The 25,461-nt window shown below is 49.3% G+C and overlaps 1 protein-coding gene across 3 annotated transcripts in view; it reads left to right on the forward strand.

Moving 5' to 3' along the window:
- TRAPPC9 (trafficking protein particle complex subunit 9) overlaps window positions 1-25,461 on the forward strand; it is a 521,456-nt gene that overhangs the window by 324,606 nt on the left and 171,389 nt on the right. For all 3 annotated transcript variants that reach the window (XM_044244893.1, XM_044244892.1, XM_044244894.1), the window contains one exon: window positions 15,779-15,921. In XM_044244893.1, coding sequence (XP_044100828.1) covers window positions 15,779-15,921 — 143 coding nt within the window. The remainder of the gene's footprint in view (window positions 1-15,778; window positions 15,922-25,461) is intronic.

Below are 25,461 nucleotides of genomic sequence, written 5' to 3' on the forward strand. Positions count from 1 at the left end.
ATGCAGTTGGCTTGTGTGGCCAGGGCTCTGTCCATGGCCTTGTTCTGCATTCTGGTTGGGGGCCTGTGGCTTTGGCTCGGTGTCCCATAGCTAGTCATATGCCTGTGGCCTTTGATGGCCCTTTGATTCCTGGGGTGACCCCCTCACCTCCATGGGAGCTCAGCTTAGGACCCCTTCTGCTGGTCTTTTCCTCTCTTGGCCATCTGGGCAGTTAGCACACAGGAAACGGAGTTCCTGACCTCTTCCCCCCGGTGTCCGTGGTTGGGGTGCACTGTCACAGGGTGTGTCCCGCTGTTCCCGCTGGGGTCTGGTTGGAGTGTGAGGCCCAGATCACCGGCCAACACGAGAGCGTGTGAACATGCCTCCCGCCAGGTGCGGGGGCCGCGCGGCCGTCAGCATCACCCCTGTTGTTCTCTCCATTTTTCTCCTGCGGAGACTGTGGCGCTGCCTCCTTGCAGACGGGGAAGTAAGCCGTGGTGTTGGAGCCCTTCCGGCCACCCTTGCCTCTTCCGTCAGGAATGGGGTGTTTTCTCGTTCCTTTTGGCCCCCAGCAGTGCTAGTTTTCTCCTGCGTCTGAATAGGATGTGACCCACCTGTCCCCTCTGACCGCCACACCCCAGCTCTGCAGCCAGGCCTTGGGAGGTGACTTCGGTACGCATTTCCTCCTCACTCTTCTTCTAGCCTGGTTCTCGGCCGGGCCTTCCGGCCTGACACCGGCCCTGTGGCTCGACCCGGGTTTATGGAGCACCTGCGGCTTCTGAACCGCGTCTCCGCTGAGGACCGTGTGTGCGCCCGCTCGGGCTGTGGGACTCCGCGGCCTCGAGTGCCGCAGCTGGCTGCAGCGGCTGCCTCCACGTGCTCCGTCCCCGGGGCTGTGTGTGTGTGTGTGTGTGTGTGTGTCTCGCAGTGGTGGGGGGAGTGCAGGCCTCCTCTCCAGGCGGCCTGGAGATGCGGCGGCCCCGAGATGCGGCGGCCGCCTTCCCAGGCTTTTTCTGTACACGTTTCTGTCCTTCAGGGTTAGCCTCCAGAATGGGGGACATTTCCCCTGGTTTACAGATGCAGAAGCTGGAGCCAAGGGAGCAGCATGGGGCACTCTGGCCAGGTGTGCTGCTGGTGGGGCTCGGACCTGAGCCCAGACTCTCACCCGCAGCTCAGATCGAAGATTTCGAAAACCGTGCATCACTTAGAACTACTATACCAGCAGTTATAACTTAGAAACGGGCAGGCGAGCATTGAACAGTAAACCTTTCTGTTCTTTTCTTCATTCCTCAATTCTTTAGAAAGTAAAAAATGGCCGAGTGTCGTTCTCTGAGCGTCTCCCAGACCTGTGGCCTTCGGCAGACGTGCAGCGCGGCCCGTCTGAAAGCCCTCTGCCAGCCGTTTCCTGAAGGAGGCACGTCGGAAAGGCCTCCCAGGCTGCGGACGCAGGAGCCCCCGCGGGGACGCCCGGCCTTGCAGCCGGTGTAACAGAAGCCCCTGTGGGCTTGGCCGGAAGGCTGGGGCTGGCAGCAGGGAGAACAGGGGCCCAGTGGCTGTGAGGAGTTGGGGGGTCCTCTCAGTCCGTCCCCCCCGTCTTTCTAGCCTCATCATCCAGCACCTGGAACGTCTTGTGCTGGTGCTCCCCAGGTAGAATGTGGGCCTGTCCTAGCACGTGAGCCCCACGGACCCTGTCCTGAACTGGTCCTACATTTCTTTCCCTTCTGGTTAAAATCCCACTGTTCTTTTAAGAAGAACAGCCCATCTGTGGACAGTCAGCACTGTTAGAATGTTACCTCAGTTCAGATTGTAGTCTTGGAGATAACTGCTTTTCATTTTTCCTGTTAAATAGACCAGTATTGACTCCAAGTGACTGTTCGGTGGGAGGAATGAGGAAAGGAACATAACTGCTCTGGGGCTCCTCGCCATGCCGGGGACACCGTGGGTTTCGTCTCCCGGAAGTCCGTGAGCACCTGCCCTCTTAGGCGGTGAGGTGGAAGCACTGGGGGCAGGGACTATTCAACCCTGTGTCCTCCTTTTCCCATTTAATACTCACGCCTGCTCCGCAGGCAGGGAGACTGTCGATGTGTCATTGCACACACTGGGGCCCAAGGCCCTGACAGCGATGCCATCTGCCTGGGTCACCGAGCCCGTGAACTGCAGGGCGGGCGTCTGACCAGCCTCCCCCTTCAGAGGCCTCGTCTCCCCCGTTGCTTTTTCTTGGCATCCGTGCTGGTGGGGGGGTGACCAGGGGCGCGGACTCAAGTGAAGCAGAGGGTCAGGTGCCTCGGTGGCGACTTGGCTCTGGTGTGGTGGGCGAAGGCTCTGCCCACTTCCTGCATCTTTTGTTTTTAATATGAATGACTTTTTCTGATGACTTACTGGTCACTCCTCCTAGCTTGCCTGGGGCTCTACCGTTCTCAGCGGGCAGGGAATGCTGCTCTTCTAGTTGTTACTATTTAGCTCTTCTCAGTCTTCAGAGTGACTATGCCTCAGGTGAGTGTAATTAGGGACGCGTGTTTCTCGCACAAGTGGTAGTGTCCTTACACAGCTGTGCACTAAAAAGAGCATCTGCAGGACTGAAACTTTTCTGCTGGTAAGAGAGACCGTGCTCCCAGAGGCCAGGAAGCCGTAATCCTCTGAAAGCCCTTCACACCAACATGGGAGGTGCTCCATTCACTCGCCTACGCGGTGCGCGGTGCCCGGCTTGCGAGCTGGCATTGGGGGCACCGCCTTGCCTGGGGTCTCCTGGGGGGGGGGACCCGACATTTAAATGGGTCCCCGCGCCTGTTTTTACAGTGGTGCCGGGATCTGCCTGTTGAGGACCTTGGCGCTGGGTAGACGAGGGACTGAATCCTGCCTCAGGCTTTGGGATGCGTCGCGCCAGTGGCCGTCCATGCAAGGTGCAGCTCCCTTGTTGGCACGGCTCTCCAGGGCCATGGGGAAGGTGGTGTTTTGGGAGTTGTTGTCCAAGGACAAGGCCACACATCCCAGCCGGTGTGACCTTGTTGTCGTGTTGCTGCTACTGGGGCCCAGAGGCTCAGGGCACAGCCCTCCGCTCTGGCCCTGAGAGTGGGGGCAGTGGGGCCGGCTGGCTGGCCGGCCAAGCTGTCCCGTTGGCCCCCAGTGCTCTGTTTCCCATCTGCCTCCCTGGCACCTGCCCATGCTCAGCTGTGGTCAGACATCATACCCGCCAGGATCAGCCTGGTCTCTCTCTGTTCCCTGACTCAGGGAATCCCAAGGGCTGAGGGCGTATTTTCTTCTGCTGTTGGGGCTGGTCATGCTTGGAGAGTGTACGGACTGTGAGGTCCGCCATGCGGTTGTAGCCAAATTCATACCTGGATGTTGGCTCGACAGGCTATCCACAGAAGATAATCCAGCCCTGGCATCAGAGGTTTCTGCCTTTGAGTGGGTATCTCTGCTACAGTTTCAGGGTTCCTGGGCTTCCTTGTAGCCAGGATGCCTTCCAAGGTCACCTTCAGTACCTGCATCACTGCCTTCTGGACCTCATCCAGTTGGCACCTCTAGGCGGTAGGCCGTGTACCACAGACCGTGTTTGGTGTGGGGGCAAAGAAGGCCTTGCCAGTGTGCACCCATTCAGCTCGGGATGACCTTGCCCCTTGACCACTGGCCCTCGTAGTGTCAGTGGATACAGGCATGATGCTCTGAGCAAGGCCATCAAGCTACAGTTTGTCAAGGCGGTCGCCCCATCCTCTGGGACGCGCTGTTGGGGTCTGCGCTGAGGTCCTGAGTCTCTCTGCCGTGCCTAACTGTCGTGGGTGATTGTGGCTGGAAGGCTTGCGTGGCAGGCTGTTGGTGGTGGATTTGGCACTGCTGATCATCTTGAGGGGGCTGCATGGTTTTTGTGACTCCTTCTTGGGAGGGGAAAGAAGAGATGACAGCTCCTTTGGTTCCACTCTGGAGGTGACTCTCACGCTTTTTGAGGCAGCTGTGGGCTCCACAACGGACTTGGTGTTGGCGTCAGTCCGTTTGACGTTCACGTTACTGGGTTCCTGCGCCTGGAAGGTGGGTACATGGTTATCTGTTGATTGCAAATGTTCTGTTTGCAACCTAGATGGACCTTTTAGATTTGTGGGGGGTGGAATCCTATTCAATGGGCAGACCATGCAGTTGTTAAATGAAAAGGTCAATGCAGAGATCAATAATGGACCCTGTGTCCACTTTTCCGGAGTTCAAAGCAGCCCTGGTGAGAGCAGCTTTCTGAGACATCCCGTCCGCGCTCGGGCCATCATCATCAGGCCCTAGGCATGTAGCTGGCATGATAGCAAGAAGAAGTGTCGCTTTCCACTAAGCAGAGTGGACCAGGGAGCTTCCACTATGAACCTTCCACACGCACAGACTTCCTTAAGTCTTTTTTCAAAACACGGAAGCGAAGATTAGGGAAGGAAAAGTTGAATGCACTCCGTGGTTTAATGACTGGAATGTAAGTTTTGAATTTAAATACAGCTGGCATTTTAGCTACTTAATTATCGTGCACATTAAATCATTGTTTAAGTTTCCTTACCTATAAAAAAGTGGATAATGGTTACAGTTCTTTTAAACCTCACTCAGGGAAGTACATAATTTACTGGGAGACCCTCCCACTGTTTATCTGGTAAACTTAAATAAGTTTAAGATAAGAAGCTGGCTACTTAATCCTCATTAACAAAAAAGGATCCTTCCCTCTCTGTGAATTGAGCCTTCCGGATTCTTGAACCTCTCCAGAGTGAAGCCATAATCGCATTCCAGCTGTCTTGAGTAAATGAGCTCCACGTTTTCAGCCTCGGCTAACAGACCACACGGCCTCGGGCCTGTTGGAGCAGCAGCATATGGTGGAAGCGGAGGGATTGCCATCCCATTCTCTAAGGCTGGCCTCGGGCCTGTTGGAGCAGCAGCATATGGTGGAAGCGGAGGGATTGCCATCCCATTCTCTAAGGCTGGAAGGCTGCTGGGGACTTCACGAAGGGGCGGCGGTGTGAGGGAGGGTGCCGGGGCTCCTGAGATCAGAGAGACACTTGTCACAGACACAGTGTTCATGAGATCTCATAGCATGTTTGGTTTGGGGCCAGGATTCCCAGGTGGGGATTTGAGCGCTGTGTCTCTTCCACACGGAAGTCCTTCGCTTCCGGTGAGTACCAGGGGCCAGAGCCTGCGTTGGAGTGCTGTGAGCTCCGGCTCTGCGGACCCCAGCCGAGGTGGGAGCAGGCCCGCTCCAAAGCGTGCGCTGTGCGCTGTGCGCTGTGGTGGGGGGCACGGGACACTGCTTGAGGAGGAGGGTGCCTTCCCCCTGACTCTGACGGTGGCAGCTGGTGACGTGATCTGACAGAGTGAGCAGATACTGGTACATTTGGTTTCCGACCAACACTGCTTTGTGGAGCTCCCTCTCTCCTCTCTTAGTGTTTCCGCTTCACTTTCCCCAAGGCCACTGGTGTGCCTGATGCTGGGTGTTTTTGAATAAGCATGGCCGCCTCTCTCTTGAATCAGTTGCTGTGTGTTCTTCCTCTCCTTCCTCCTCCTCCTCCTCCTCCTTCTTCTTCTTCCCTTTCCCTTTCTTCTTCTTCTTCCGCTTCCTCTTCTTATTTTCTCCTCCTCCTCCTCCTTCTTCTTTTGCAGCCTGGTCACCCAGCAGTGGACACAAGCCAGGGTCACAGGTCCATCTCCTTGCATGCCGGGTGGGTCATTCGCTGGAGGTGTTCTGCACATGCACCATTGTCAACCCAGACATGCATGAGACCTAGCCAGCTGGGAACAAATTCATATCCGAAAGAGATGCACCAGAATAATCATAATTTAGAAAAACTGACAACACCTAATGTTGGCAAGGATATAGAGCAACTGGAACTCTCTTATGTTGTTAGCTGGAGTGTAAAATGGTAAACCTAATTGGGAAAACTGCAGATTTTATTAAACACAATCTACATCTGTCCTAATGACCCAACAGTTTTACTCCTAAGTGTTGATCCAAGAGAAATGAAAATACATACCCACAAAAAACTTATACAAGAATTTTTTTTTTAATAGGAGCTTGATTTTTGTTATCCTCCAATTGAGAACAACTCAAATGCCTATGAACTGGAGAGTGGATAAGCAGATTGCGGTGTATTTATACAATGGAATGCTGCTGAACAATGAAAAATACATGTTTGCAGCTGCCATCTGTATCCATTTGTACACTGACACAGATGAGGCTGGAAGACACGTCGCACAAGGGAAGCCACTATAAAAGAGAACACGCTATGTGACTCTACTTCTGTGAAATCCAAGGGAAAGCAAACCTAACCCATGGTAAACAATTTTCAGGAAAGTGGTTGCCCATGAGAGTGTCTGTCTTGGATTAGAAGGGGCACAAGGGAGTTGCCCTGGTTGGTGGAAGTGTTCTGTATCTTTATCAGGCTGGTAGTTATAAAAGGAATATGTTTATCTAAACTCAACTGTGCACTTGGCTGTACACTTTCCATGTACATCAGGTGCACCTTACATCAATAAGGAAGTCTGGCAACCATGGGACCCGAGCTGGTAGATGTGCTCTTTGCCCTAGTGGCCCTAGTGTGCATGAGCAGTTAGGACAGCGTACGGGTGAGCTGTTGAGCACACACACTGAAGATGGTGGGCCCCCAGGTCCCACGGCCAGGAGGGTTGTTACGCATGTGCACGGGTCAGGGGAGTTCAGATGAATCTGGCCCAAGTTTGGAACTTGAGGTTTCACCATAAACTCCCAGTCTGTGGAACTTTTGTTATCATCGTCCATATAGATATATACACCGGTGTCTGTATAAAATTAGATCCGGAGCTAGGCATCCACGTGTGTGCACGTGCACACGTAGGGACAGGCAGATGCACGCACCTCACGCTTGTCCACTGAGAAAGCCTCAGAGCAAGAGCGTCTTAGTAGCAATGAGCCCATCTAGGAGCCGTTTCTTGTCATCATTGCCCCCCAAAATGATCTGATCTTCTCCAAAGAAATGGCTGGTTTCCAGGGCAGGGAAAATAGAAGATGATCCCGGGACATCCTTTTTTTCTATAAAGTAGGGGCTGCTCAGAGATCCGGGAGGGCATGGCGCAGGGCACAGCAGCCAGCCCCGACGGGTGCCAGGCCTGGGGTAGTCACGCGTCAGCCGAGTCATGGCAGGAACAGATTGTAACCCACTGGATGAAACACGAAGCCATTAATCCATCCGGATATTAACCATGTAAGTGGGGAAGAAAAATCTCTTACAGTAGATTGGCATCTAATAAATGTGGAATGAATGATGACGTTAGAAGATGATGGGTGGGCACCGCGCTCGTGCGTGCGAATTTAGTGAGGAGTGAGGTACTGACCAGTTCTCCAGTGCGTCTCCACACAAACTACTGTTAGTAGGGGAAGAAGAACTAAACAGAGGAGGGCCCTTGCAGCCATTATCTTATATTTATCCATATATTTATATGAAAGAGGCTGACAGAATTCTAAAACAATGGGATAAAAAACAGCACCAGAGACGGTGTGCAACTGTGAAAAGTATTTGCAGTTTATATCCCAGGCAACGAGTGATTCCCCTAATATATAAATAAAATATAAAACCTGTAAGTCTGGAAGAAAAAGGACGGATAGGACAATTTTTAAAAAAAGGTCAAGTGCTACCAACTAACACTTCACAAAAACAGATGTGAAAACGGTGCTTTTCTTTACCCAAAATCAGATTTCTGACTTAGTCTTTTAACGGCCCCTTCCACGCGAACCTGGTGTCCCAGCCCTTCTCAGCCACTGAGGGGCTCCTGTGGCCCTCGAGCATCACCATTTCCATGGCTGGTGTTGCTCTAACCCATTCCCGCATTATCGTGGACGTACGGTTTAATTTGTAGTCACTTGGCATCTTTAAGGCATAATTAACACTGAAGAAAGACTTTGGCTGAAAGTGCTAATTAACTGGAAAGTAATGGTATGGCTTTCATTCGTATGTTTCATTGACCTTACGTAAACCACAGGGCTGGTCTCTTGGGAATGAGCCCCAGCTGGGACCTCTGGTCCTGAGTGTTTGACTTATTAAGTGGATCATATCACAGCTATTAATCTTACGTCCTATCTCAGAAATAGAGCAGAAGGAAATCTGTGGTGACAGGTCCAATTAAGGTCTTTAAAAATTAGAGATCTGTATCTTAGACATATAAATTAGGATAGTGTACAAGGGTGAGGCTTTCTCTCTGGCAAGAGCCTTATTTAGGTTAGAATCATGAGACATTAGTAATACAGAGAAACGATAATAATTCATTTAGGAACTGGTGAGAACCTTACGTAGTATGTGGCACAACTCTGATTGTACAGACGAGGATATGGGGACCTGGGGGAGGCGTATGACTTTTCCAGGATCTTGTGACGTTTTAATTGTGGTAAACCATAACTTCACTCAACGATTTTACTGTAGAACCCGGGAATCCTGGCGCAGCACGTTTGTACGGAGACGCGAGCTGTCCCACGTCGGTGTGGCCCACACTCTCACTTAGTCTTTTACTGTTTGCAAGTGCTTGTGTGCTTTTGAGGGGTCAGAAATCAGCTTCGAGTGCAAATTGCTTTCTGTAAAATGCAGCCACACTCACTGTGCGGCTTGGTGAGTTTGGACAGAAGCATATCCCCTGTAACCATCACCACCAACACCTTCATGATGTAGAACACTCCCGTTCCCCCCAGAAGTTTCCCTGACCCTGTCATAGCTGATCCTTACTTGCCCCCAACCCCAGGCATCTGCTGATCTGCTTTTTGTCCCTGCAGACTAACCTTTCCCAGCATCTCCTGCGCGTGCCAGCATAGGGCACAGCCGACACTCTTCACTCGGGGTAATGTCTCTGAGACTCTAGAATGGTGTGAGTATCGGGGCTTGGTTCCATCTTCTTGCGGAGTCGCGTTCCAGTTTACGGATGCACTACGATTTATCTGGTCACCGCCTCTTCTTGGACATTGAGGATAATTCCAGTTTGGGATTATTATGAATAAAATTTCCATAGATATTTACATACATGCCTTCGTGTGGATATCTGTTTTTATTTTTCTTGGTAAGAGTTTTACTGCTGAATAAGATGTTAGTTCTTTAAGTCTGTAGGGAATTCTGACTAGTTGTTTTCTAAAGTGACTGTGCTGTCTTCGGTTCCCACCAGCAATTTCTGAGCGTTCTAGTAGATTCCTTATAAGATTTTTTTGTTCTGTTTTGGTACATGATGGTGTTGTCTGTGAGCAGATAGTTTTTACTTCCTTCCTGACATGTATGTCTTTAATTTCCTTTTCTTACTTTATTGAACTTGCTAGGATCTCAAGTACAATGTTGACAAGAATAATGACAGCCATGCCCTTGCCTTAATCCAGTTTACCATGAGATGTGGTTTTAAACTGCAGAAGTTTTTCATGGTACAATTTGTAGGTTGAGGATCTTTCTATGCTTAGTTTGTGGAGATTTTTAAAAAAATCTTAAGTGAGTTTTTAATTTTGTCAGTTCTTTTTTCTGATGCTATTGAGATGATCATACGGCTTTCCTTTCTTGTCCTGTAGTAGTCTCTTAATAAGATGAATGACATGAATGGATTTTCTGGTGTTATACCAGCCTTGCATTGTTGAGAGAAACTTACGGGATCATGATGTGTTTTTCATCGTATCTATTACTGAACTTAAAATTTTTACATCTAAATTCTTGATGAATATAGATCTGTGGTTTTCTTTCCACGAAAACTCTGTGTTATTTTAGTATTTGGGTAAGACTTCCCTCATCAAAAGAAGGGGGACATTTCCTCTATCTTCTGAAGGTGCTTGTATAAAACTGGTATTGTCTCTAACCCAGGGTTTTGTAGAATTAAGCGGGGAAACCACCTAGCCTTGGGCTTCCTTTAGCAGAGGGCTGTTTTCAGTTGTGAGTCCGTTTTCAGCAGTGGACATGAGGCGCTCAGGTTTTCTATTTCGTCCTGGTTGCATTTGGTAATGTATTTATTTAAGTTGACTCTATTGGCACTAAATTGTTTGCACTATTTTATTATCCTTTTTATGTGTAGAATCACAGCTGACATTCATTTTCAATATTGGAAATTTCTTTTTCTTTTTTTTTTGATCAGTCTAACTTAAAGGTTGGTCACATTTGTTGATATTTTCAAGAATTAGACTTTTTCTCTATCCGCTTTCAATTTAATAGTTCCTAATTTTGCCTTTCTTCTGAAATGTCCTTCCTTCTTATCCAGCTCCTCGCCTTCCAGATGTAATAGTCTTCGGTATCTCCATATTCCCTAGGATACTGCTCTATACCATATGGCAGTTTATCCAAAGATGTCCCCAGGCTTGTGTCTTGAGCTCAACTTGAGTTCCCGTAGGTGGTGTAGTGCCTTCTGCCATCTTCCTTTACACAGAGTAGATGTTTGCTTAGGGTCAGGGGGTGAGCGGGTAGGTGGATGAATGAATGCTCTTCAGAGCAGTTTGCAAAAATGGCAAGGGAACAGGCTGTGTAGCCATGTGGCTCTGCGTTTAAATCCCTGATATGCCGCTTCCTGGGCGTGTGGCCCCGGCTCTTCTCCTAATAGTCCCGAGCCTTGCTTATGCAAACAGGACTTTCCTTGTAGGATTCTCAAGTACGTTGGCGCCAGTGTGTATAGAAGACTTATCATGGTATTTGGTACCTAGTAGGTGCTCAATAAAAGGTAGCCACTGAAAGACCTTTTATTTTAGCTCACATAATAAGTTGTATGCCCAGAAAATTTTTTTCTTTAGCTTCTTGCCCGTTACTGATTTCTCTAATAGTATTTTTTCCAGGTAAGGACCACAGCATACTCTGAGAAGGGAAAGTCTTAGGGTACAGTAACACATTGTTTCTCATTCTTTTGTGATTGAAAAAAAAGTTGGAGCATCCTGTGTCTTTTACCTTACCAACCCACTTTCTGGTTTTATTAAAATATTCTATTTTTTCCAATTTATTTATTTTCAGAAAAACATTATTCATTATTTTTTCACCACACCCAGTGCTCCATGCAAGCCGTGCCCTCTATAATACCCACCACCTGGTACCCCAACCTCCCACCCCCCCGCCACTTCATACCCCTCAGATTGTTTTTCAGAGTCCATAGTCTAATTTTATATTGCCAAGGAGTGTTTTTTTTTTTTTTTAAGGAAGGAAGAAAGGCAATAATACTCAACAATTACACAAAATCTTTAATTTGCTTGATATTTATAAATTATCTTCCCTGTAATCCTGTCTTTTTCTTGGTTCTTTGCAGAGCAAAAGACCTAGAAAGAAAATAGAAACACAGACTATTTCTTCTTTGTTTTATAATGCTTATGTATCCCCATGAGTTTTTTGCTGCCATCCTAGGTGATTTCTACTACATCACTCCCTGGATGTGACGCTTAAGTTTACCTTAAAAAAAAAAACAAAGTCCGTGTGACATTTGCATACTTCATGGAGTTGAGCATTTCAAGGCCATTACTCAGAATGTTTGTTTCCCTGACCACCATGCCTGCCATCTGCGAAAACTGCCTTGTATATGTTGTTTGTTGGGTGGGCTTTCTGGATTAGTGACTTAGTTCAGGCATCTGTTAGCTCTCTCAGTGCTTACTGAGCTTTCTGAGACCCGGGGCCACACCCGCCTCGGCTCGTTTGAAGCACCGAGCCTGGCACTCAGAGAGTATCCAGAGGTGTCTGAAAGGATGAATGAAAAAACAGACCAAACGAGCAGAAGTCGGGAAGTCGGTTGTCTTCAGGAAGCGGTTACAGGAAAGCTTCTTGGGGGCTCCTGGGGGCACCTGACCTGCCTTCAGGTCAGGGTCCTGGGGTTTTAGGATCCAGCCCAGCGTCGGGCTCCCTACTCAGGGTGGGGGAGTCTGCTTCTCCTGCTCCCTCTCCCCTGACTTGTGCGTGCTCTCTGTCTTGCTCTCTCTCAAATAAGTAAACAAATAAAAATTAAAAAGAAAGGCTTATTGGGATGTGTGTATACGGGGGTCTTGTCATTTGCTGATGATGAGGGATTTTTCAAAAAGCATAAGAAACATTCACAAGAAGCCAGCAATCCTTTTGGGTTGATAGAGCAGAACTTTCTGCTACAGAGAAAGGATTTGGGATTTGGGTGAGTCTAAAATATGATCTTTGGGTATTAAAAAATATTCTGTATTTTCTTGAGCCCTTTTAAGTGAGGAAGTGTAGGCATCCTCTTGTATAAGACATGGATTTATATCATGTTTATGTAGGTGGAGAGAATCAGTGGAGGCCTTCCTGGTGGTACAGAAGTTGAAGGGCACCTGTGAACCTCTAGGTGTGAAAGACACCTTGAAGAAGAGGGGTGGGAAGTGTGCTTTTAAAATGACACCACAAGCCTTGAGCAGACATTTCTCCAAAGCCAATAACAAAGGGCCCTCAGCGCATGAGAAGGTGCTTGTATCACTAGTCATTAGGAAAATGTGCCTCAAAACCAAAAAGAGATCCCACTTCACACCCCTTAGGAGAGTTCTTACTAAAAACAACCTAAGAGACAGAAAATAAAGAGATGTTGACAAGGCTCGGAGAAACTAGAACCCGTAGGCACTGTCAGTGGGGACAGAAGATGTAGCAGCCATGGAAAACAGCACAGTGATCCCCACAACGATTAAATGTACGTACATAAGTGAGGACGCAAAGGGCCGAGAGTGCATCTCAGGACCGGTCTCCCCGCGTCCGTGGCCGTGTCGTTTACGGCAGCTGAAGGGTCGGAGAAACCCAGGTGTCCCTCAGCAGATCCGTAAACACGCTGTGGCCTGTAGGAGCCGGGGCGTGTTCTCCAGCTTTAAAAACAGACCTTCTGACACCCGTTACACCACGTGCGACCCTTGAGGACATGAAACTGATAGAAACAAACAAGTCCCAAAAGGACAAAAGCTAGGACACTTTTTACATGAGGCTCCAAAAGTCCTCTCATTCGTAGGCACAGAGCGTGGCAGTATCCAGGCCTGGGGGAGGATGGGGGTGGGGGGGCAGGTTAGCGTTTCTTGGGGATGGAGTTTGGGTTTGGGAAAATGAGGAAAAATTCGGCCTGCAGACGGAGAGCAGTGATGGTTGCCCAGCTGTGTGGGTGTACATGCCACACAGCTGTATGCTTAGCAATGGTCGAAAGGGCCCCTTTTATTATATATACATATAATGGTGATAGAAAATGGGGAGGGGGGAGAAATAGCCCTAAAATCCACTTCCGGTTTCTTCCCATTTTAAGCCCATGTTGTGTCCGGGTATGAGACGGCGAGGCTGCAGCGGGAGAAAGGATGTCTCTGAGATGAGCGTCTCCTTGCTCTGCTGCCACATTTTCTCATCAGATCTGTGCTGAGCTGGGTGTTCCTTATTGTCCCCGTGTCACAGTGGGGCAGTGGCTGGGAGCGGAGGGAAGGCACGGCCAGGATCTCGGGGAGCCAGAGGGCTGCCCTGAGCCTAGCCTCCGCTTCTACTCCCCGCACGCGCTCCGTGCTGCCCCGCACGTCTATGCAGTCTCTCGGGAGGGTTGCTGTCCTCCTTCGGGTGCCCCGTCGCTGAGGGCAGGCCCGTAGAGGGTGTGTTCTTCATTTTAAAAAAGTCTGTAGCTGGGGCTGCTTCTCCACTGGGAGGAAGAAATAGGTCAATGAAAGCACAGACCAAAGGCCAAACATCGTCTTGCCAGGAAGGTTTATGGGAATAGGCTCTTGAACCTGCAGCGGAAGGCAGGTAGCTCCTCCTGTCCTTCTGGAAGCTTGGCTCCCTTTGCTCTTCCCAGGTGATGGGATACTTACACCTTACCAGGAGCATGTGGCTTTGAAGCCCTGGCTGGCCGTCGTCTGTGCCGCCCCCGGTTCCCTGGGCTCTGTGTGCTCTGACTTCCACGAGCGTCGTCCGTGCTCAGCTGACGGCCAGACATGCTACTTTCTCATGCCCTTTCCCACGGCTCAGCCATGGCAGTGGGCGTTCTCCTTGTCTTCCGGGAGGTCTGCCTGCTTTGGATTGCCATGACTCTGGCCTCTCGTCTCTTGCTGCTGGTGCTCCCTAATCCACGGTCATGAAGGTCTGCTTGTTTTCTCCTTACAGTATATCAGGAAGCTTTTTACAGAAAGAAACAGATGGGGAATACTCAGTTTTGCTGGCCACAAATGGTCCACGTCGTCCGTTTGTTTGTCATTGCTGTTGCTTTGCAACCTTTGCAAGCTCTAAAAAGTGCTCTCAGGCCTGTAAGACCGGCTGCGGGCCACGTGCGTCTTCCGGGCAGACTTTCCTGATGCCTGTGTTGGGGGCTCGCTGTGGAAGGCAGAGTCACTCTGGCATGCAGTTGAGCTGGGTTTGAGATTCCTTGTTGCTATAGTTACGTGGGTGCACCACAGGCTCCAGAATTCCTCGGGTGTCGTCTTGTACGGGCGAGTGGGGGAGCACAGTAGGGACTGCCGAGTGCCAGGCATTTTCCCAGCATGGACCTCCTCCGTCCTCTGCCCTCCCTGCACGGACCTCCTCCGTCCTCTGCCCTCCCTGCACGGACCTCCTCCGTCCTCTGCCCTCCCTGCACGGACCTCCTCCGTCCTCTGCCCTCCCTGCACGGACCTCCTCCGTCCTCTGCCCTCCCTGCAGGCCAGCACCACCAGTGGGCTCTTTCCACACCTTTGCTCCTTCCCCGCTGGTGCCGGTGGCGGGAGCAGACAGGGCGTCCCTGCTGTCCTCGCCCCACACTGGGCGCCTGGGTCTTCCGTGTTGGCTCTGTTGGCATCCCTGCCCCTCCCGCACATAGCGGCCCATCTCCACCTAATATCTGGCGAGCACTGTGGATGAATGGGTTTCCAGCCGGCTCAGTGGTGGGAGACCTCTATCTGCGCTGGGGTGGGATTCTGGCTCTCGACGAGCGTCTGCCCTTCGCCCCACTAGAATGGGTATTTATCCCTGCCTTTGTGCCCTTGGCATTGGCGGCCCCTCCTCCAAAAGCTTAGGGTTTTGCCTCAAAGGAGAAAGAGGGGTCTGATTGGGGATAAGAGGGGAGTGTGGGGCTGGGGCTAGGGTTTTGGTTTCTTAATCTTCCTTTAGGGGCCGCTCACCCCCTTCCTCTGTGCCTGGGCTGCTGCGGGGCTCCCTCTGTTCTCCCGCACCCTGGGCTGCTGCGGGGCTCCCTCTGTTCTCTCGCACCCTGGGCTGCTGCAGGGCTCCCTCTGTTCTCCCGCACCCTGGGCTGCTGCGGGGCTCCCTCTGTTCTCCCGCACCCTGGCCAGTTCTTCGTGTCTATGCCCAGTGAGGCCCACGGCGAAGAGCCTGCAGGGCTGGGAACGTGTTCTTGTCTGGGCTCCCAGGAGGTCTTAGCCATTAGTAGAGCCTTCACTCAGCCTCGAGCAATTCGTTACCCTTGAGCGGGCCCGTATGGTGGCTGGCTCTACGCTTGCTCACCAGGTGTCCCTGCCCTTCCCTTCTAGAAGGGCCTTGTACCTCCTTGGTCTTTTGGCTCCATGGTTGTCCCATGACCCCATCTCTTGCTGGGTTCAGGGGAGCTTCACGGGTTTGTAGCTTGTCGGCTTTACTGACTGTCGGCCTGGGAGCCGAACTCTACTGCTCCGAGACAAGCACCCCTCCCCCACCCCCCTCATGTTTAAGGGACGCTGACGGGCGGGTGTTTTTCTCTCTCAGATGCTCTGTGCACCACAGAAGAATTGGAGAGCCCTTTCCGTTTGTGTGTGTGGGACATGTTAGCGCAGACACGGCGCCATGGGAAGGACGGCGCGGGCGCCGGCTAGCAGAGCTGCCCAGCGGGTTCTCCCCAGCCTTACTGAAGTGAAGCCTGCCTCCTGGGGGAACGCTGATCCGATTGTTAACAAATCGTCTTTTTTCCATCATTTTAGACTCTGGAAGCCATCCTGAATTTCAAGTACTCTGGAGGGCCGGGCCACGTGGAAGGCTATTACAGGAACCTCTCCCTGGGGCTGCACGTGGAGGCCGAGCCGTCTGTTTTCTTCACCCGAGTCAGCACTCTGCCGGCAACCAGGTAAACGGAGCTCGGCTCCATCCCGGCCTTTCTGTAGCCTCTGGCAGCACTGCCTCTGGAGTTCTGGCCTCTGTTGGTCTTGGTGCCGGCGCTAGTCAAATCCAAACCATCGCGCCCCGTTGCTCAGCCGTCCTGGCCGTGGGTTCTGCGTGAGGAAAGCAGGCGTCGCACAGAAGTGCCTGTGAGCGCATGGGCTCTTCGCCTTCTCGGATGGCCTCACGGTGACGGCAGGGTTGCAGCGTGCGGCCTGTGCTCGTCGTCCGGGGTGCGTTCCCCACGCCTTGGCCTGAGCCTGGCGCTGGCTTCTTCCCGGTTCAGTCTCCTGTTGGTAGGGGGTTCGGCACCAGCCCCATGTTCCGGGCACTCGTGGGGGAGTCCTACGTCTTTTTCTGTCTCACTGCTGGCATCCCAGTAAAACGGTGCCCCTGCAGGCTGTCCAGCATCTCGGCTTCTCCGTTCGTGGAGCTCCCGCCATCCGGAGCACTGGCCACTTTCTGCCCAGGGAGCCCTTTTTACACCGAAGTTTTCTCTCCTAGTTACTTCTCTAGGCCTAATCTTCTTTCAGGGAAGAGAAATCAGACAGCGTATATACTCCAAACCCTGAAGTGGCCAGAGGTCCTAGAGGTGTTTTTCTGGAAGGTGGGAAAAGGCCAGTTTCCCATCTCCAGCTTCGACTTAGGCCGAGCTGGCAGTGATGAGGTCCGAACACGGTGGAGGGTATTCCTGCTGCTCAGATGCTCGCCCCCACGGCCAGCAGCCCGTGGATAGCAGGTGCTGGTTAGCGCGGGGTACTCGTCTGTCTTCGTGTCCAGGGGCGCCTTTCCTACGGGCTCAGGACGCAGTGGGATCGTGCTGTTTATTCCTAGCAGAGTTGAGGCAGCAGTGGTGACCAGCCCCTCTGGTCTCCAGCTGGGGAAAGAGCATCACTGGCGGCAGCCCCCTCCTCTCCAGTGGTTCCTGTCCTCCCCAGGGTAAGACAGACGGGTTAATGTCGATAGAAAACTCCCTTTAAAGTGATACAGCCCCAAATAAGTGTAGTTTTAGTTTATAGGAAAGACTATTTTTCTTCCCAGCCATTGGAGAACGGCTTCACAAGAATTAATGGCTTAGCTCGGGCTTTTTAGCATTACATTTCATCATCTGTCACTTTTTCAGTCCGTGGAGTAATAGCCTTTCTTGCCAAGGCTCGCCTATGTTTTGAATTTGTTGTATAAAGCATCAAAGCCCTTGGCCCGGGGGGAGCCGTGGCCAGGACCGCTGCCAGACGCTGTTCCTGCTCCTGTGTCTCCGGCCCTTCCTGCGCGTTAGGGCTGCTCTGTGATGTACCTGCCACGTTTCCCTCTCTTCCCCGCGCTGCCTGCTGCCGCTGCTCATATAAATAGTTCTTGGAAGCAGCACAAGTTGTTACCGAGTTGGGTTTGTTCCCCACTCTGGATGTCCAGCTTGCACGTCATGGCCCCTGCTGCTCTAAGTGACAATTTAAGACGAGAACAATGGCCCCACGCGGAATGGAGCGAACACACACTTGCAAGAGCCAGTGGTTAGCACAGGGCTGCTTGCCTCCCGAATCCGCACCTGCTGAGCCGACCCTTTCCTGTTGGCTTGCATGGTCGTCTCTTGGGATGGAGACTGGATTTCTCCTAATCCTTCCTTTCCACCCCTGCCAAGCCTACTCCTCCCCAGATCCTGTGCGTTGAGCCTTCGAAAGGTCTCCAGATCGTCCCCTGCCTTCCACTGCACATCTTTCTCTAAAACCCTTACTCTGGTTTTGCTCCCACATCAACCTGTAATTACAGATGTTTCCACCTCACTGTCTGGCTTAAAGACTTGCCCAGTGCTTAGGAGATAAAGTTTGAGGTCGCTACTGTGATATTGAGGGTACTGAAAAATTTGACCCAGACCTTCCTCCTGAGCTCCAGTTTTGTTTATCCCCCAGTTCTCCAACAGCAAGTGGAGACTCTCCCGCGGTATGTCAGGACAGTTTCCTGCAATGTGCCTTTGCATACATCTTTTTCTTTTACTTAACCTTCTGGAAAATGTTTGTTGGCCATTAATGATCTATGTCATCATTTTTTGTTAAATTTTCCTGAATATGACTATACAGAGTGGGTTGGTTCTTCTCTGGGTCTCTGTATTTCTAATAAAGTACTTGCCAGGCTGTGCACCTTTAAACCATCACCTTCAGTGTCTCATTTATTCTTAATATCAATACCTCCAATGTTTGACATGCTATATAAAGGATTCAGTGGGGTAAGAGATGGATAGAGCTTATCATCAGCCTGATAAAAGCTCATCAAGCAGGAATAATACCAAATGGAAACACGGGTCTATATTAAGGAATGTTGAATCCCAGAAATAGAAATAGCAAGTGAATAAATATCAAAGATTCTTCCCTTTGCTTAATTTCTTTAAGAGACTGTTGACTATTTAAAGAAAAAATAAGAGCATTTAATTTTGTAGTGCATATCATATATAGAAGTAAAACACTCAACAGGAAATAGCATAGAGAAATGGAGGGGAAATGGAGTAGAGGAGAAATGGTAGTTCTTACATGCTATACGTTACCACATTCTAGCTTCAACCATATCATAAGTTAAAGGCACATATTGCACACCCTTCAGCAACCACATAAAGTGTGAATGGTCAGTCAGAAGGCAGAAGATGGGTTACTAAAAAATGCTTAATCAGAAAACCAGGCAAGAGGTGGCAAGAAAGGAGTAAAGAACTAGGAAAGTACAGTCAAATAGGAAACAGATAGCAATGTGGTTGACTTAAATCCAATGTACCAAGAATTATATTAAATGTAAATGGACTGAAGACTGTATTTAAAAGTGGAAGTTGTCAGATTGTATTAAAAAAAGGACTAGAGTCAATTACATGTTTCCTACCAGAAACTCACAATTACATACAGTTGAAAAGCACAAAGATTGGGGGGAAGATATGCCACGCAAACAGTAATCATGAGAAAGTTGGCGTGGGTATATGAATATCAAACAAGTAGATTTTGAGGAGAAGAGATAGGGTAATGTATATTGATAGAAGGATCAAGTCATCACGAGTACGTAAGCCTAAATGCAGAGATACTTATAACTTCAAAATAAAACTGACATCTCAGGGAGAAATGGAAAATGCCGCCACAATTACAGCTGAATATTTTGACCCCTGTATCTCAGTATTTGATAGAACAAGCAGACAGGGAACTAGCACAAATATAGGAAACATGCACAGTTCTGGTAAATAATTCCAGCTAACTGGTATTTATAGGATGCTAAATGCTTATGTTAGAAAAGTTGAATGGTTCAAAACACAATACAGAGTAGTTATCATTGAAATAAAAAATGAAAAAAATATGTAAAGTCAATGCAACCAAAAGTTGATTCTTTGGGAAGATTAATAACATTAATAAACCATAGTCAGGACAATCAGAATTAAAAAAGAAAGTACTATTACTAATACTGCAGATGAATCCTACAGATCCTGTACACATTTAAAGAATAATAAAAAGTATTTTATGATAAATCATACTCCAATAAAATTTACCAATGGAAAATGCATTGAATGACAAAAATTACTAAAGTTGACATGAGATGAAATAGAGTCCCTGACGTAGTCACATATCAGAGTTTAAAGTCTTAATTGAAGTTAACTTGAGGCTCAGGTGATTTTACTATGAAATACATCAAGCTTTTAAGAAATAAGTAATACCATTTCTACAAAAATTCTTCCAGAATTAGGAAGGGAGGGAATACTCCCAGTTCTCATTTTATGATGCTCTCTTCACCCTGATGCCAACCAAATCCAGGGAGAGACCTTGTGAGAAAGTAAGTGCTGTGACCAGTGTGCATAACTGAAAAACCCAGAACCAAATGCTTGTAAATCAGCTCCAGCAGTAGAAGAGAGAACACGGTGTGGACAATTTAGGTTTCATCCAGCAACAGAAGGTCCTTTGACCACAGAAAAATCAGTGCATGATGTTACTCTACCAAAAGAATAAAGGCCAGAAATAAGATGTCAACTGATGAGAAAAGAACCCTCTGACAAAATTCAACACTTCTGATAGAAACTGTCTGTAAACAAGGCTTGGAGAACTTCTGCAACCTAGTCTAGGGTGTCCACAAACCCGTAAATTACATAGTTGATATTGTACTTAATTATGAAGGCTGGCACTTTTTCTCTAGGCTAGCATCAGTCAAGGTAAGTATCTTTGCTCTTGCCAGGATAGTCATTACTTTTCTGCCAGTTCTATCTAATCAGAGCAGCGAGATGTGAAAAGAATGAATGCTGTAAACATTGGAAACGATGAATAGTTATTATTTGTTTTTGTGATACATGTGATCATTTACATATAGAGCTACCAGGAGATCTACCATGCCAAAGAGATTACCAGAACTAATAAGTCAGGTTAGTCAGATTGTAGGATGATGCCATGTTATATTCAGAAACCAATTATAGATTTATATATTAGCAATTAATTTGAACATGAAATTTTGAAAATATTTATATTGTAGTAACATATAACACGTAAGGCTAAATCTTTGTACATATGATCTCTACCTTGAAAATGACAAAGCACAGGTCATGGAAATTAGCACTTAAAAAATTGGAGAGGTATACCATGCTTGTTGATTGGAAGAATCAATTTTTGCTAAGATACTAGTTTTCCCAAATTGATTATAAATTCAGTGCAATTTCAATCAAAATCCCAGCAGGTTTTTTTTTAAAAGATTTTATTTATTTATTTGACACAGAGAGAGCGATCACAAGTAGGCAGAGAGGCAGGCAGAGAGAGAGGAGGGGGAAGCAGGCTCCCCGCTGAGCAGAGAGCCCAATGCAGGGCTTGATCCCAGGACCCTGAGACCATGACCTGAGCCAAAGGCAGAAGCTTAACCCACTGAGCCACCCAGGTGCCCCCCAGCAGGATTTTTTTTTTTTAGTGCAATTGACAAGTCGTTTTAGAAATTATTTCAAAATGGAACAGGCTACTGCCAATGGACTAGACACATGTTTTGACAAAAAAGAAAGTTGGAAGGTATAGGGTATGATTTTAAGACTTAATATAAAGTTAGAGTAATTAAGAGAGTGCTATTAGATAGACAAGGGGATTGATAGATCATACTAGGTACTCTAGAAATAGACTTTCTCATATACGATCAAATGCCTCTGTTTAAAGACTTATTTATTTGAGAGAGAGCACAGAGGGGAGGGGCAGAGGGAGAGTCCTAGTCAGACTCCATGCTGAGCATGGGGCCCATCATGGGCCTCGATCTCATGACCCTGAGATCAGGACCTGAGCCCAAAGCAAGATTCAGGCGCTTAACCAACTGTGACTGCCACGTACCCCTGATCAACTGACTTTTAGAAGGTATGAGTAGAACTTCTTGTGGAATGAAAACATCTTTCAAGAAATGGTGCTGGAAGAACTGGGTACACACGGGGGGAGCACATCACACACAAAAACTCATTTGAGATAGATTCTAGATCTAAATGAAAAAAACTTTATAAACCTTTTCAAAGAAAAAGTAACAAAGTATCTTGGTAACTTTTGTGCAAAGATTTCTCAGATGGGATCAGAACCTACTAACCATAAAACAGAAAGCTGATTAAATGCATTTTATCGAAATTAAAAACTTTACATCATCAAAAGGCAGGCTCCATGCTGGGAGAAAATGTGTGTTACACACGTGTGCAACAGAAGTCTTCTATCTGACATACATAATGACGTCTTAAAAATAAGCCTTAAGAGACAATGGGCCGAAGATTTGAATAGAGACTCACCAAGGAAGGTATACAGACGGCCCACGCTCACCTGAAAGTACTCCGCATCATTCATCATCAGGGAAGTGCACGGTAAAACCACAATTAGATGCCACTGTCTACCTGGTAGCGCTGCCAAACTTAAGACTGACCATGTCCGGTGCCGTTAAGAACGTGGAGCGGCAGGAGCCTTCGTAAATCACAGGAGTGTAGCACAGCACACGTGTCATCTGGCCGTTTCTCGCCAAGTGTGATGTCTGCCTATTCAGTGACCTTGCAGGGGCCTTGCTCAAGAAACATCAACATTTGTCTTCACGGAAAGACTCCTGTAAGAGTTTCCGTAACCGCTTTCTCTGTAGTAACCCCAAACTGGAAGCCGCTCCAGGTGCCGGTCAGCAGGGCACGTGCAAACACTGCGGTGCATCCGTGCGGGCGGACATTCCTCCAACAAAGTGAGCCACTGGGATGCACAGCAACACGGAATAAGCTCAAAATCGTGATGCTGACTGCTGTGCGACCTCATTTATGCCTGTTTCTAGTAGAGCAGGGAGCAGAAGTCTGGACCGCGGCGGGCTGCAGGCCGAGGGGGAGCAGGGCAGGAACAGACTCGCAGGGATCGGGTCACTGTCCCGCTGTGCCTGGGACTTCCCAGGTTTTAGCTCAGAAATGCCCTTGCCCTGGGAGAGCCCTCGGTGCTGGGCAAACCCAAGCAGGTGGTAGCCCTAGAAAGAAGAACGTCTTTTGAGTTGTTGAAGCCTTATATATCTTGGCAGAGGTGAGGGTTGCAGGATTGTAGCAAATGTGTACATGTGTATGTAACCGGAGAGAACACCTGTTTTGTTTTGTTTTTGTCTTTATCTGGAGAAGGCTGGGAAGACAGCCTAGGAGATGAAAATGTCTTCATGGTTGAAGAATGAGTAGGGTTTTCCCAGCCATTCCCTGGGAAGAATGGAGGAGGGTTGCTAACTATTGTTTCTGTTTCCTTGGCCAGATTTTGAGGTCTGTGCAGCCCACAGTTTGATTACCTGTCCTGGTGCCTCAAAGCTTGGCACCTGGCTGTGGTAGGGCCACAGGAAACTTAAGGAACGACTGAACGAGCATAGGGAGTCCTTGATTTAAGTCCTTTGACTTAGGATTATTCAACCCTGAAATGGTGTGAAAGTGGTCCGAACTTAGTAGAAACTGTTCTGGGAAGTTGGAATTTGGTTTTCCTGGTCCAGTGATATGCAGGCACTTGCTTGTTATGCTGGGCAGTGGTGGGGAGCCGGGGCTCCCGGACAGCCAGTGATTACGAGGGTCGGCACCCTGCAGACGGAGAGCTGTTCTGCACACACGGCCTTTCTGTTTGTGCCTTCCAGCGCGGTATTCAGTAAATTACGTGAGACGTTATCAAATGGGCACTGTGAGATGTTTTTGCTCAACTGTGGACTAATGTCAGTGTTCTGAACACATATAAGGTAGGCCAGGCTCAGCAGTGATGCTCAGTAGGTTAGTGTATCGAATGCGTTTCGGCTTACAATATTTTCGGTCTGGGATGGGTTTATCCAGGGTGTAACTGCGTCGTAGCTGCAGATCTGAAGATGCAAAATACCAAGACTACACTTACTCCGTTGTCTCTGGTGTAAAAGGCATGACTTTAAAAAAAATGATTTAAGCTCTTTTTTCCTTAGAGACCCATATAATTGCACGGCCTGGAACTTAGCAGAATTATCATGCATTTAACGCGGGCACTCGGTTTTTCAGTATTTGCCCTTCATAGAATTTGATGCGACACGGTGTGTTGTGAACTCCTTATTTTTCATCTTACTCCCAGATGAAGATTTCACCGTTAGCATCCTGTCATTTTCAAATCAAGTGTCCCCAGGGATGGCTTGTTTCAACACGCTTGCGTTATAAATGAGGTCCAGAGAGGGCATGCGGTTCACCCGGGTCCTCCCAGCGTGTGTCGTGGCTTTGGGGCCTCTGCAGCACACACAGCTGCGTGACCCCCAGTACCCGGAGCCTGGGCGGAGACTCCAGCTGCTCTTGGCGCAAAGGGAAGCCAAGCAGACATCGGAAGAGAACCGTCGCTGGCACAGACCGAGCCTACGCTACTCTACAGCCGAAATGCACAGGGGTGGGAAGCCCTTGTGCTCCCTGGGTGGTTTCAGCGTCTGCTGCTGTCATGAACGTTGATGACGTAGGCAGGTTTTCTCACTGGTGGTTTTCAAATGTTAGTGTTTTGGGAGAGAGAGGGAGGGATATTCTATTTACTCAGGGTTTGCTGTATTCTAGAGTGTCCTGGGTCTGGGGCTCAGTGCCCCATAAAGCCCAGAGAACCCTTTGTGGGGGGCATTGTGTCAGGAAGCGTGGCCATAGCCTGAGCCGTGTGTCCACAGGGAGGAAATGTGGGGTGCAGTGGGGTCTCTGCCAGCCGGTCTCTGAACTGGGAGCACTGGGCTCTTCATTCGGCCCCTTACCCCCCCGTGTCTTTGGAGGTGGCCGGCTCTCCCAGGTCCGCCTCCTGCCCCGCCGAGCGTTCAGTGCGGCCCTGCTCACCTCACCGGGCTGAGGGTACAAGCGCGTTATGGCCTAGAGGACGCAGATGCGTACTTGACAGCAAAGCACAGGATGGCAGGTGGGGTTCCGTGGCTCTTCCCTGCAGCCCCCAAGGGTTTACATAGGTCTCAGCTGACTTCCATTTAGGAGATCGTTACGTTGAGATTCAGAGTTGGCTGGTTTGTTGCCAGGACCAGACTGAAATGGATCGGGCAGCGCCGCTCCTGTCTCCGTGCCCAGCCTTCCTCTTGCCCGAGGAGCAATTTCTTTCTAGCCTGTTAAATAAATGATCCGATCTCCTACATTGCTCCTCGGAGCTGTGTGAAAAATACCATCCTCTGAGCGGGGCGTGGGGTATGATCATTATTACAGTATTAATAGAAATCATGCCACTTGACACAGCACAGCACTTATCTGTGGCCATTTAGGAAAATTCCATTTCCCCCCATGGGGTAAGACAGCTCAACTCTGTGGGGAACTTGTGCTCACAGACCCATGATAAAGGCAATCTTAATGTTGGGGTGTATCATGGTAGGTCTTTCTCACGTTGCTTCATTTATTTATTAAGTTGGTTTTACGTTTAACAAGACTTTAGAATTTTAACAAGCCCCGGGATTCAGAAGGAAGCGTACCCGTGTCTGATTTCAGATGTTGATGCCGTTGCTTATTTGTACTGTGGTCTTGAGCAAATCGTTTCTGTTGCTACATAGATGACACCGATCTCGCAGCGTTGTGGTGAGGGTTTAAACATGTCCATCAAGTGCTAACGTAGTGCCTGTCCGGAGGCAGCACGCCGCAAAGCATGGTTGGCAATGTTCTTGCTTGTGTGTGCCCCTGTGGGCTCCAGCTCTGTGCCAGGCTCTGGGGGTGAAGGGGTGAGTCGGGCCTGTGAACGCACACAGCCTTGGTGCGGCAGGCCGCACGGGCTTCCTCGGGGTGTCCCTCTTCTCAGCATGTCTGAGTGGCAGGTCCGTCTGCCTGTCCCCCACCTTGCGGCCAGCTCTCTGAGGGCGAGCACTTGTGCACGTGCCGCTGTCTCGGCAGCATCTCCCAGTACACCATTCGGTAAACGTCACCGTGCGGATGGGAGCAGCGCGTGGTGGAAGCCGGACAACAGCTGGACTTGGCTTCGGTGGTTACAGGAGACGTGACACTGGTTCTCTGGGGTGGTGCAGACAGGACAGTGCCCGACCTCCCCTGTGACAGGGAGTGATGGGTGGGGGGGCGCACACCCAGAGGTGGGGTGGG

This window comes from Neovison vison, chromosome 4 (assembly GCF_020171115.1).
Source record: "Neovison vison isolate M4711 chromosome 4, ASM_NN_V1, whole genome shotgun sequence".
Classification (NCBI taxonomy): Eukaryota; Metazoa; Chordata; class Mammalia; order Carnivora; family Mustelidae; genus Neogale; species Neogale vison.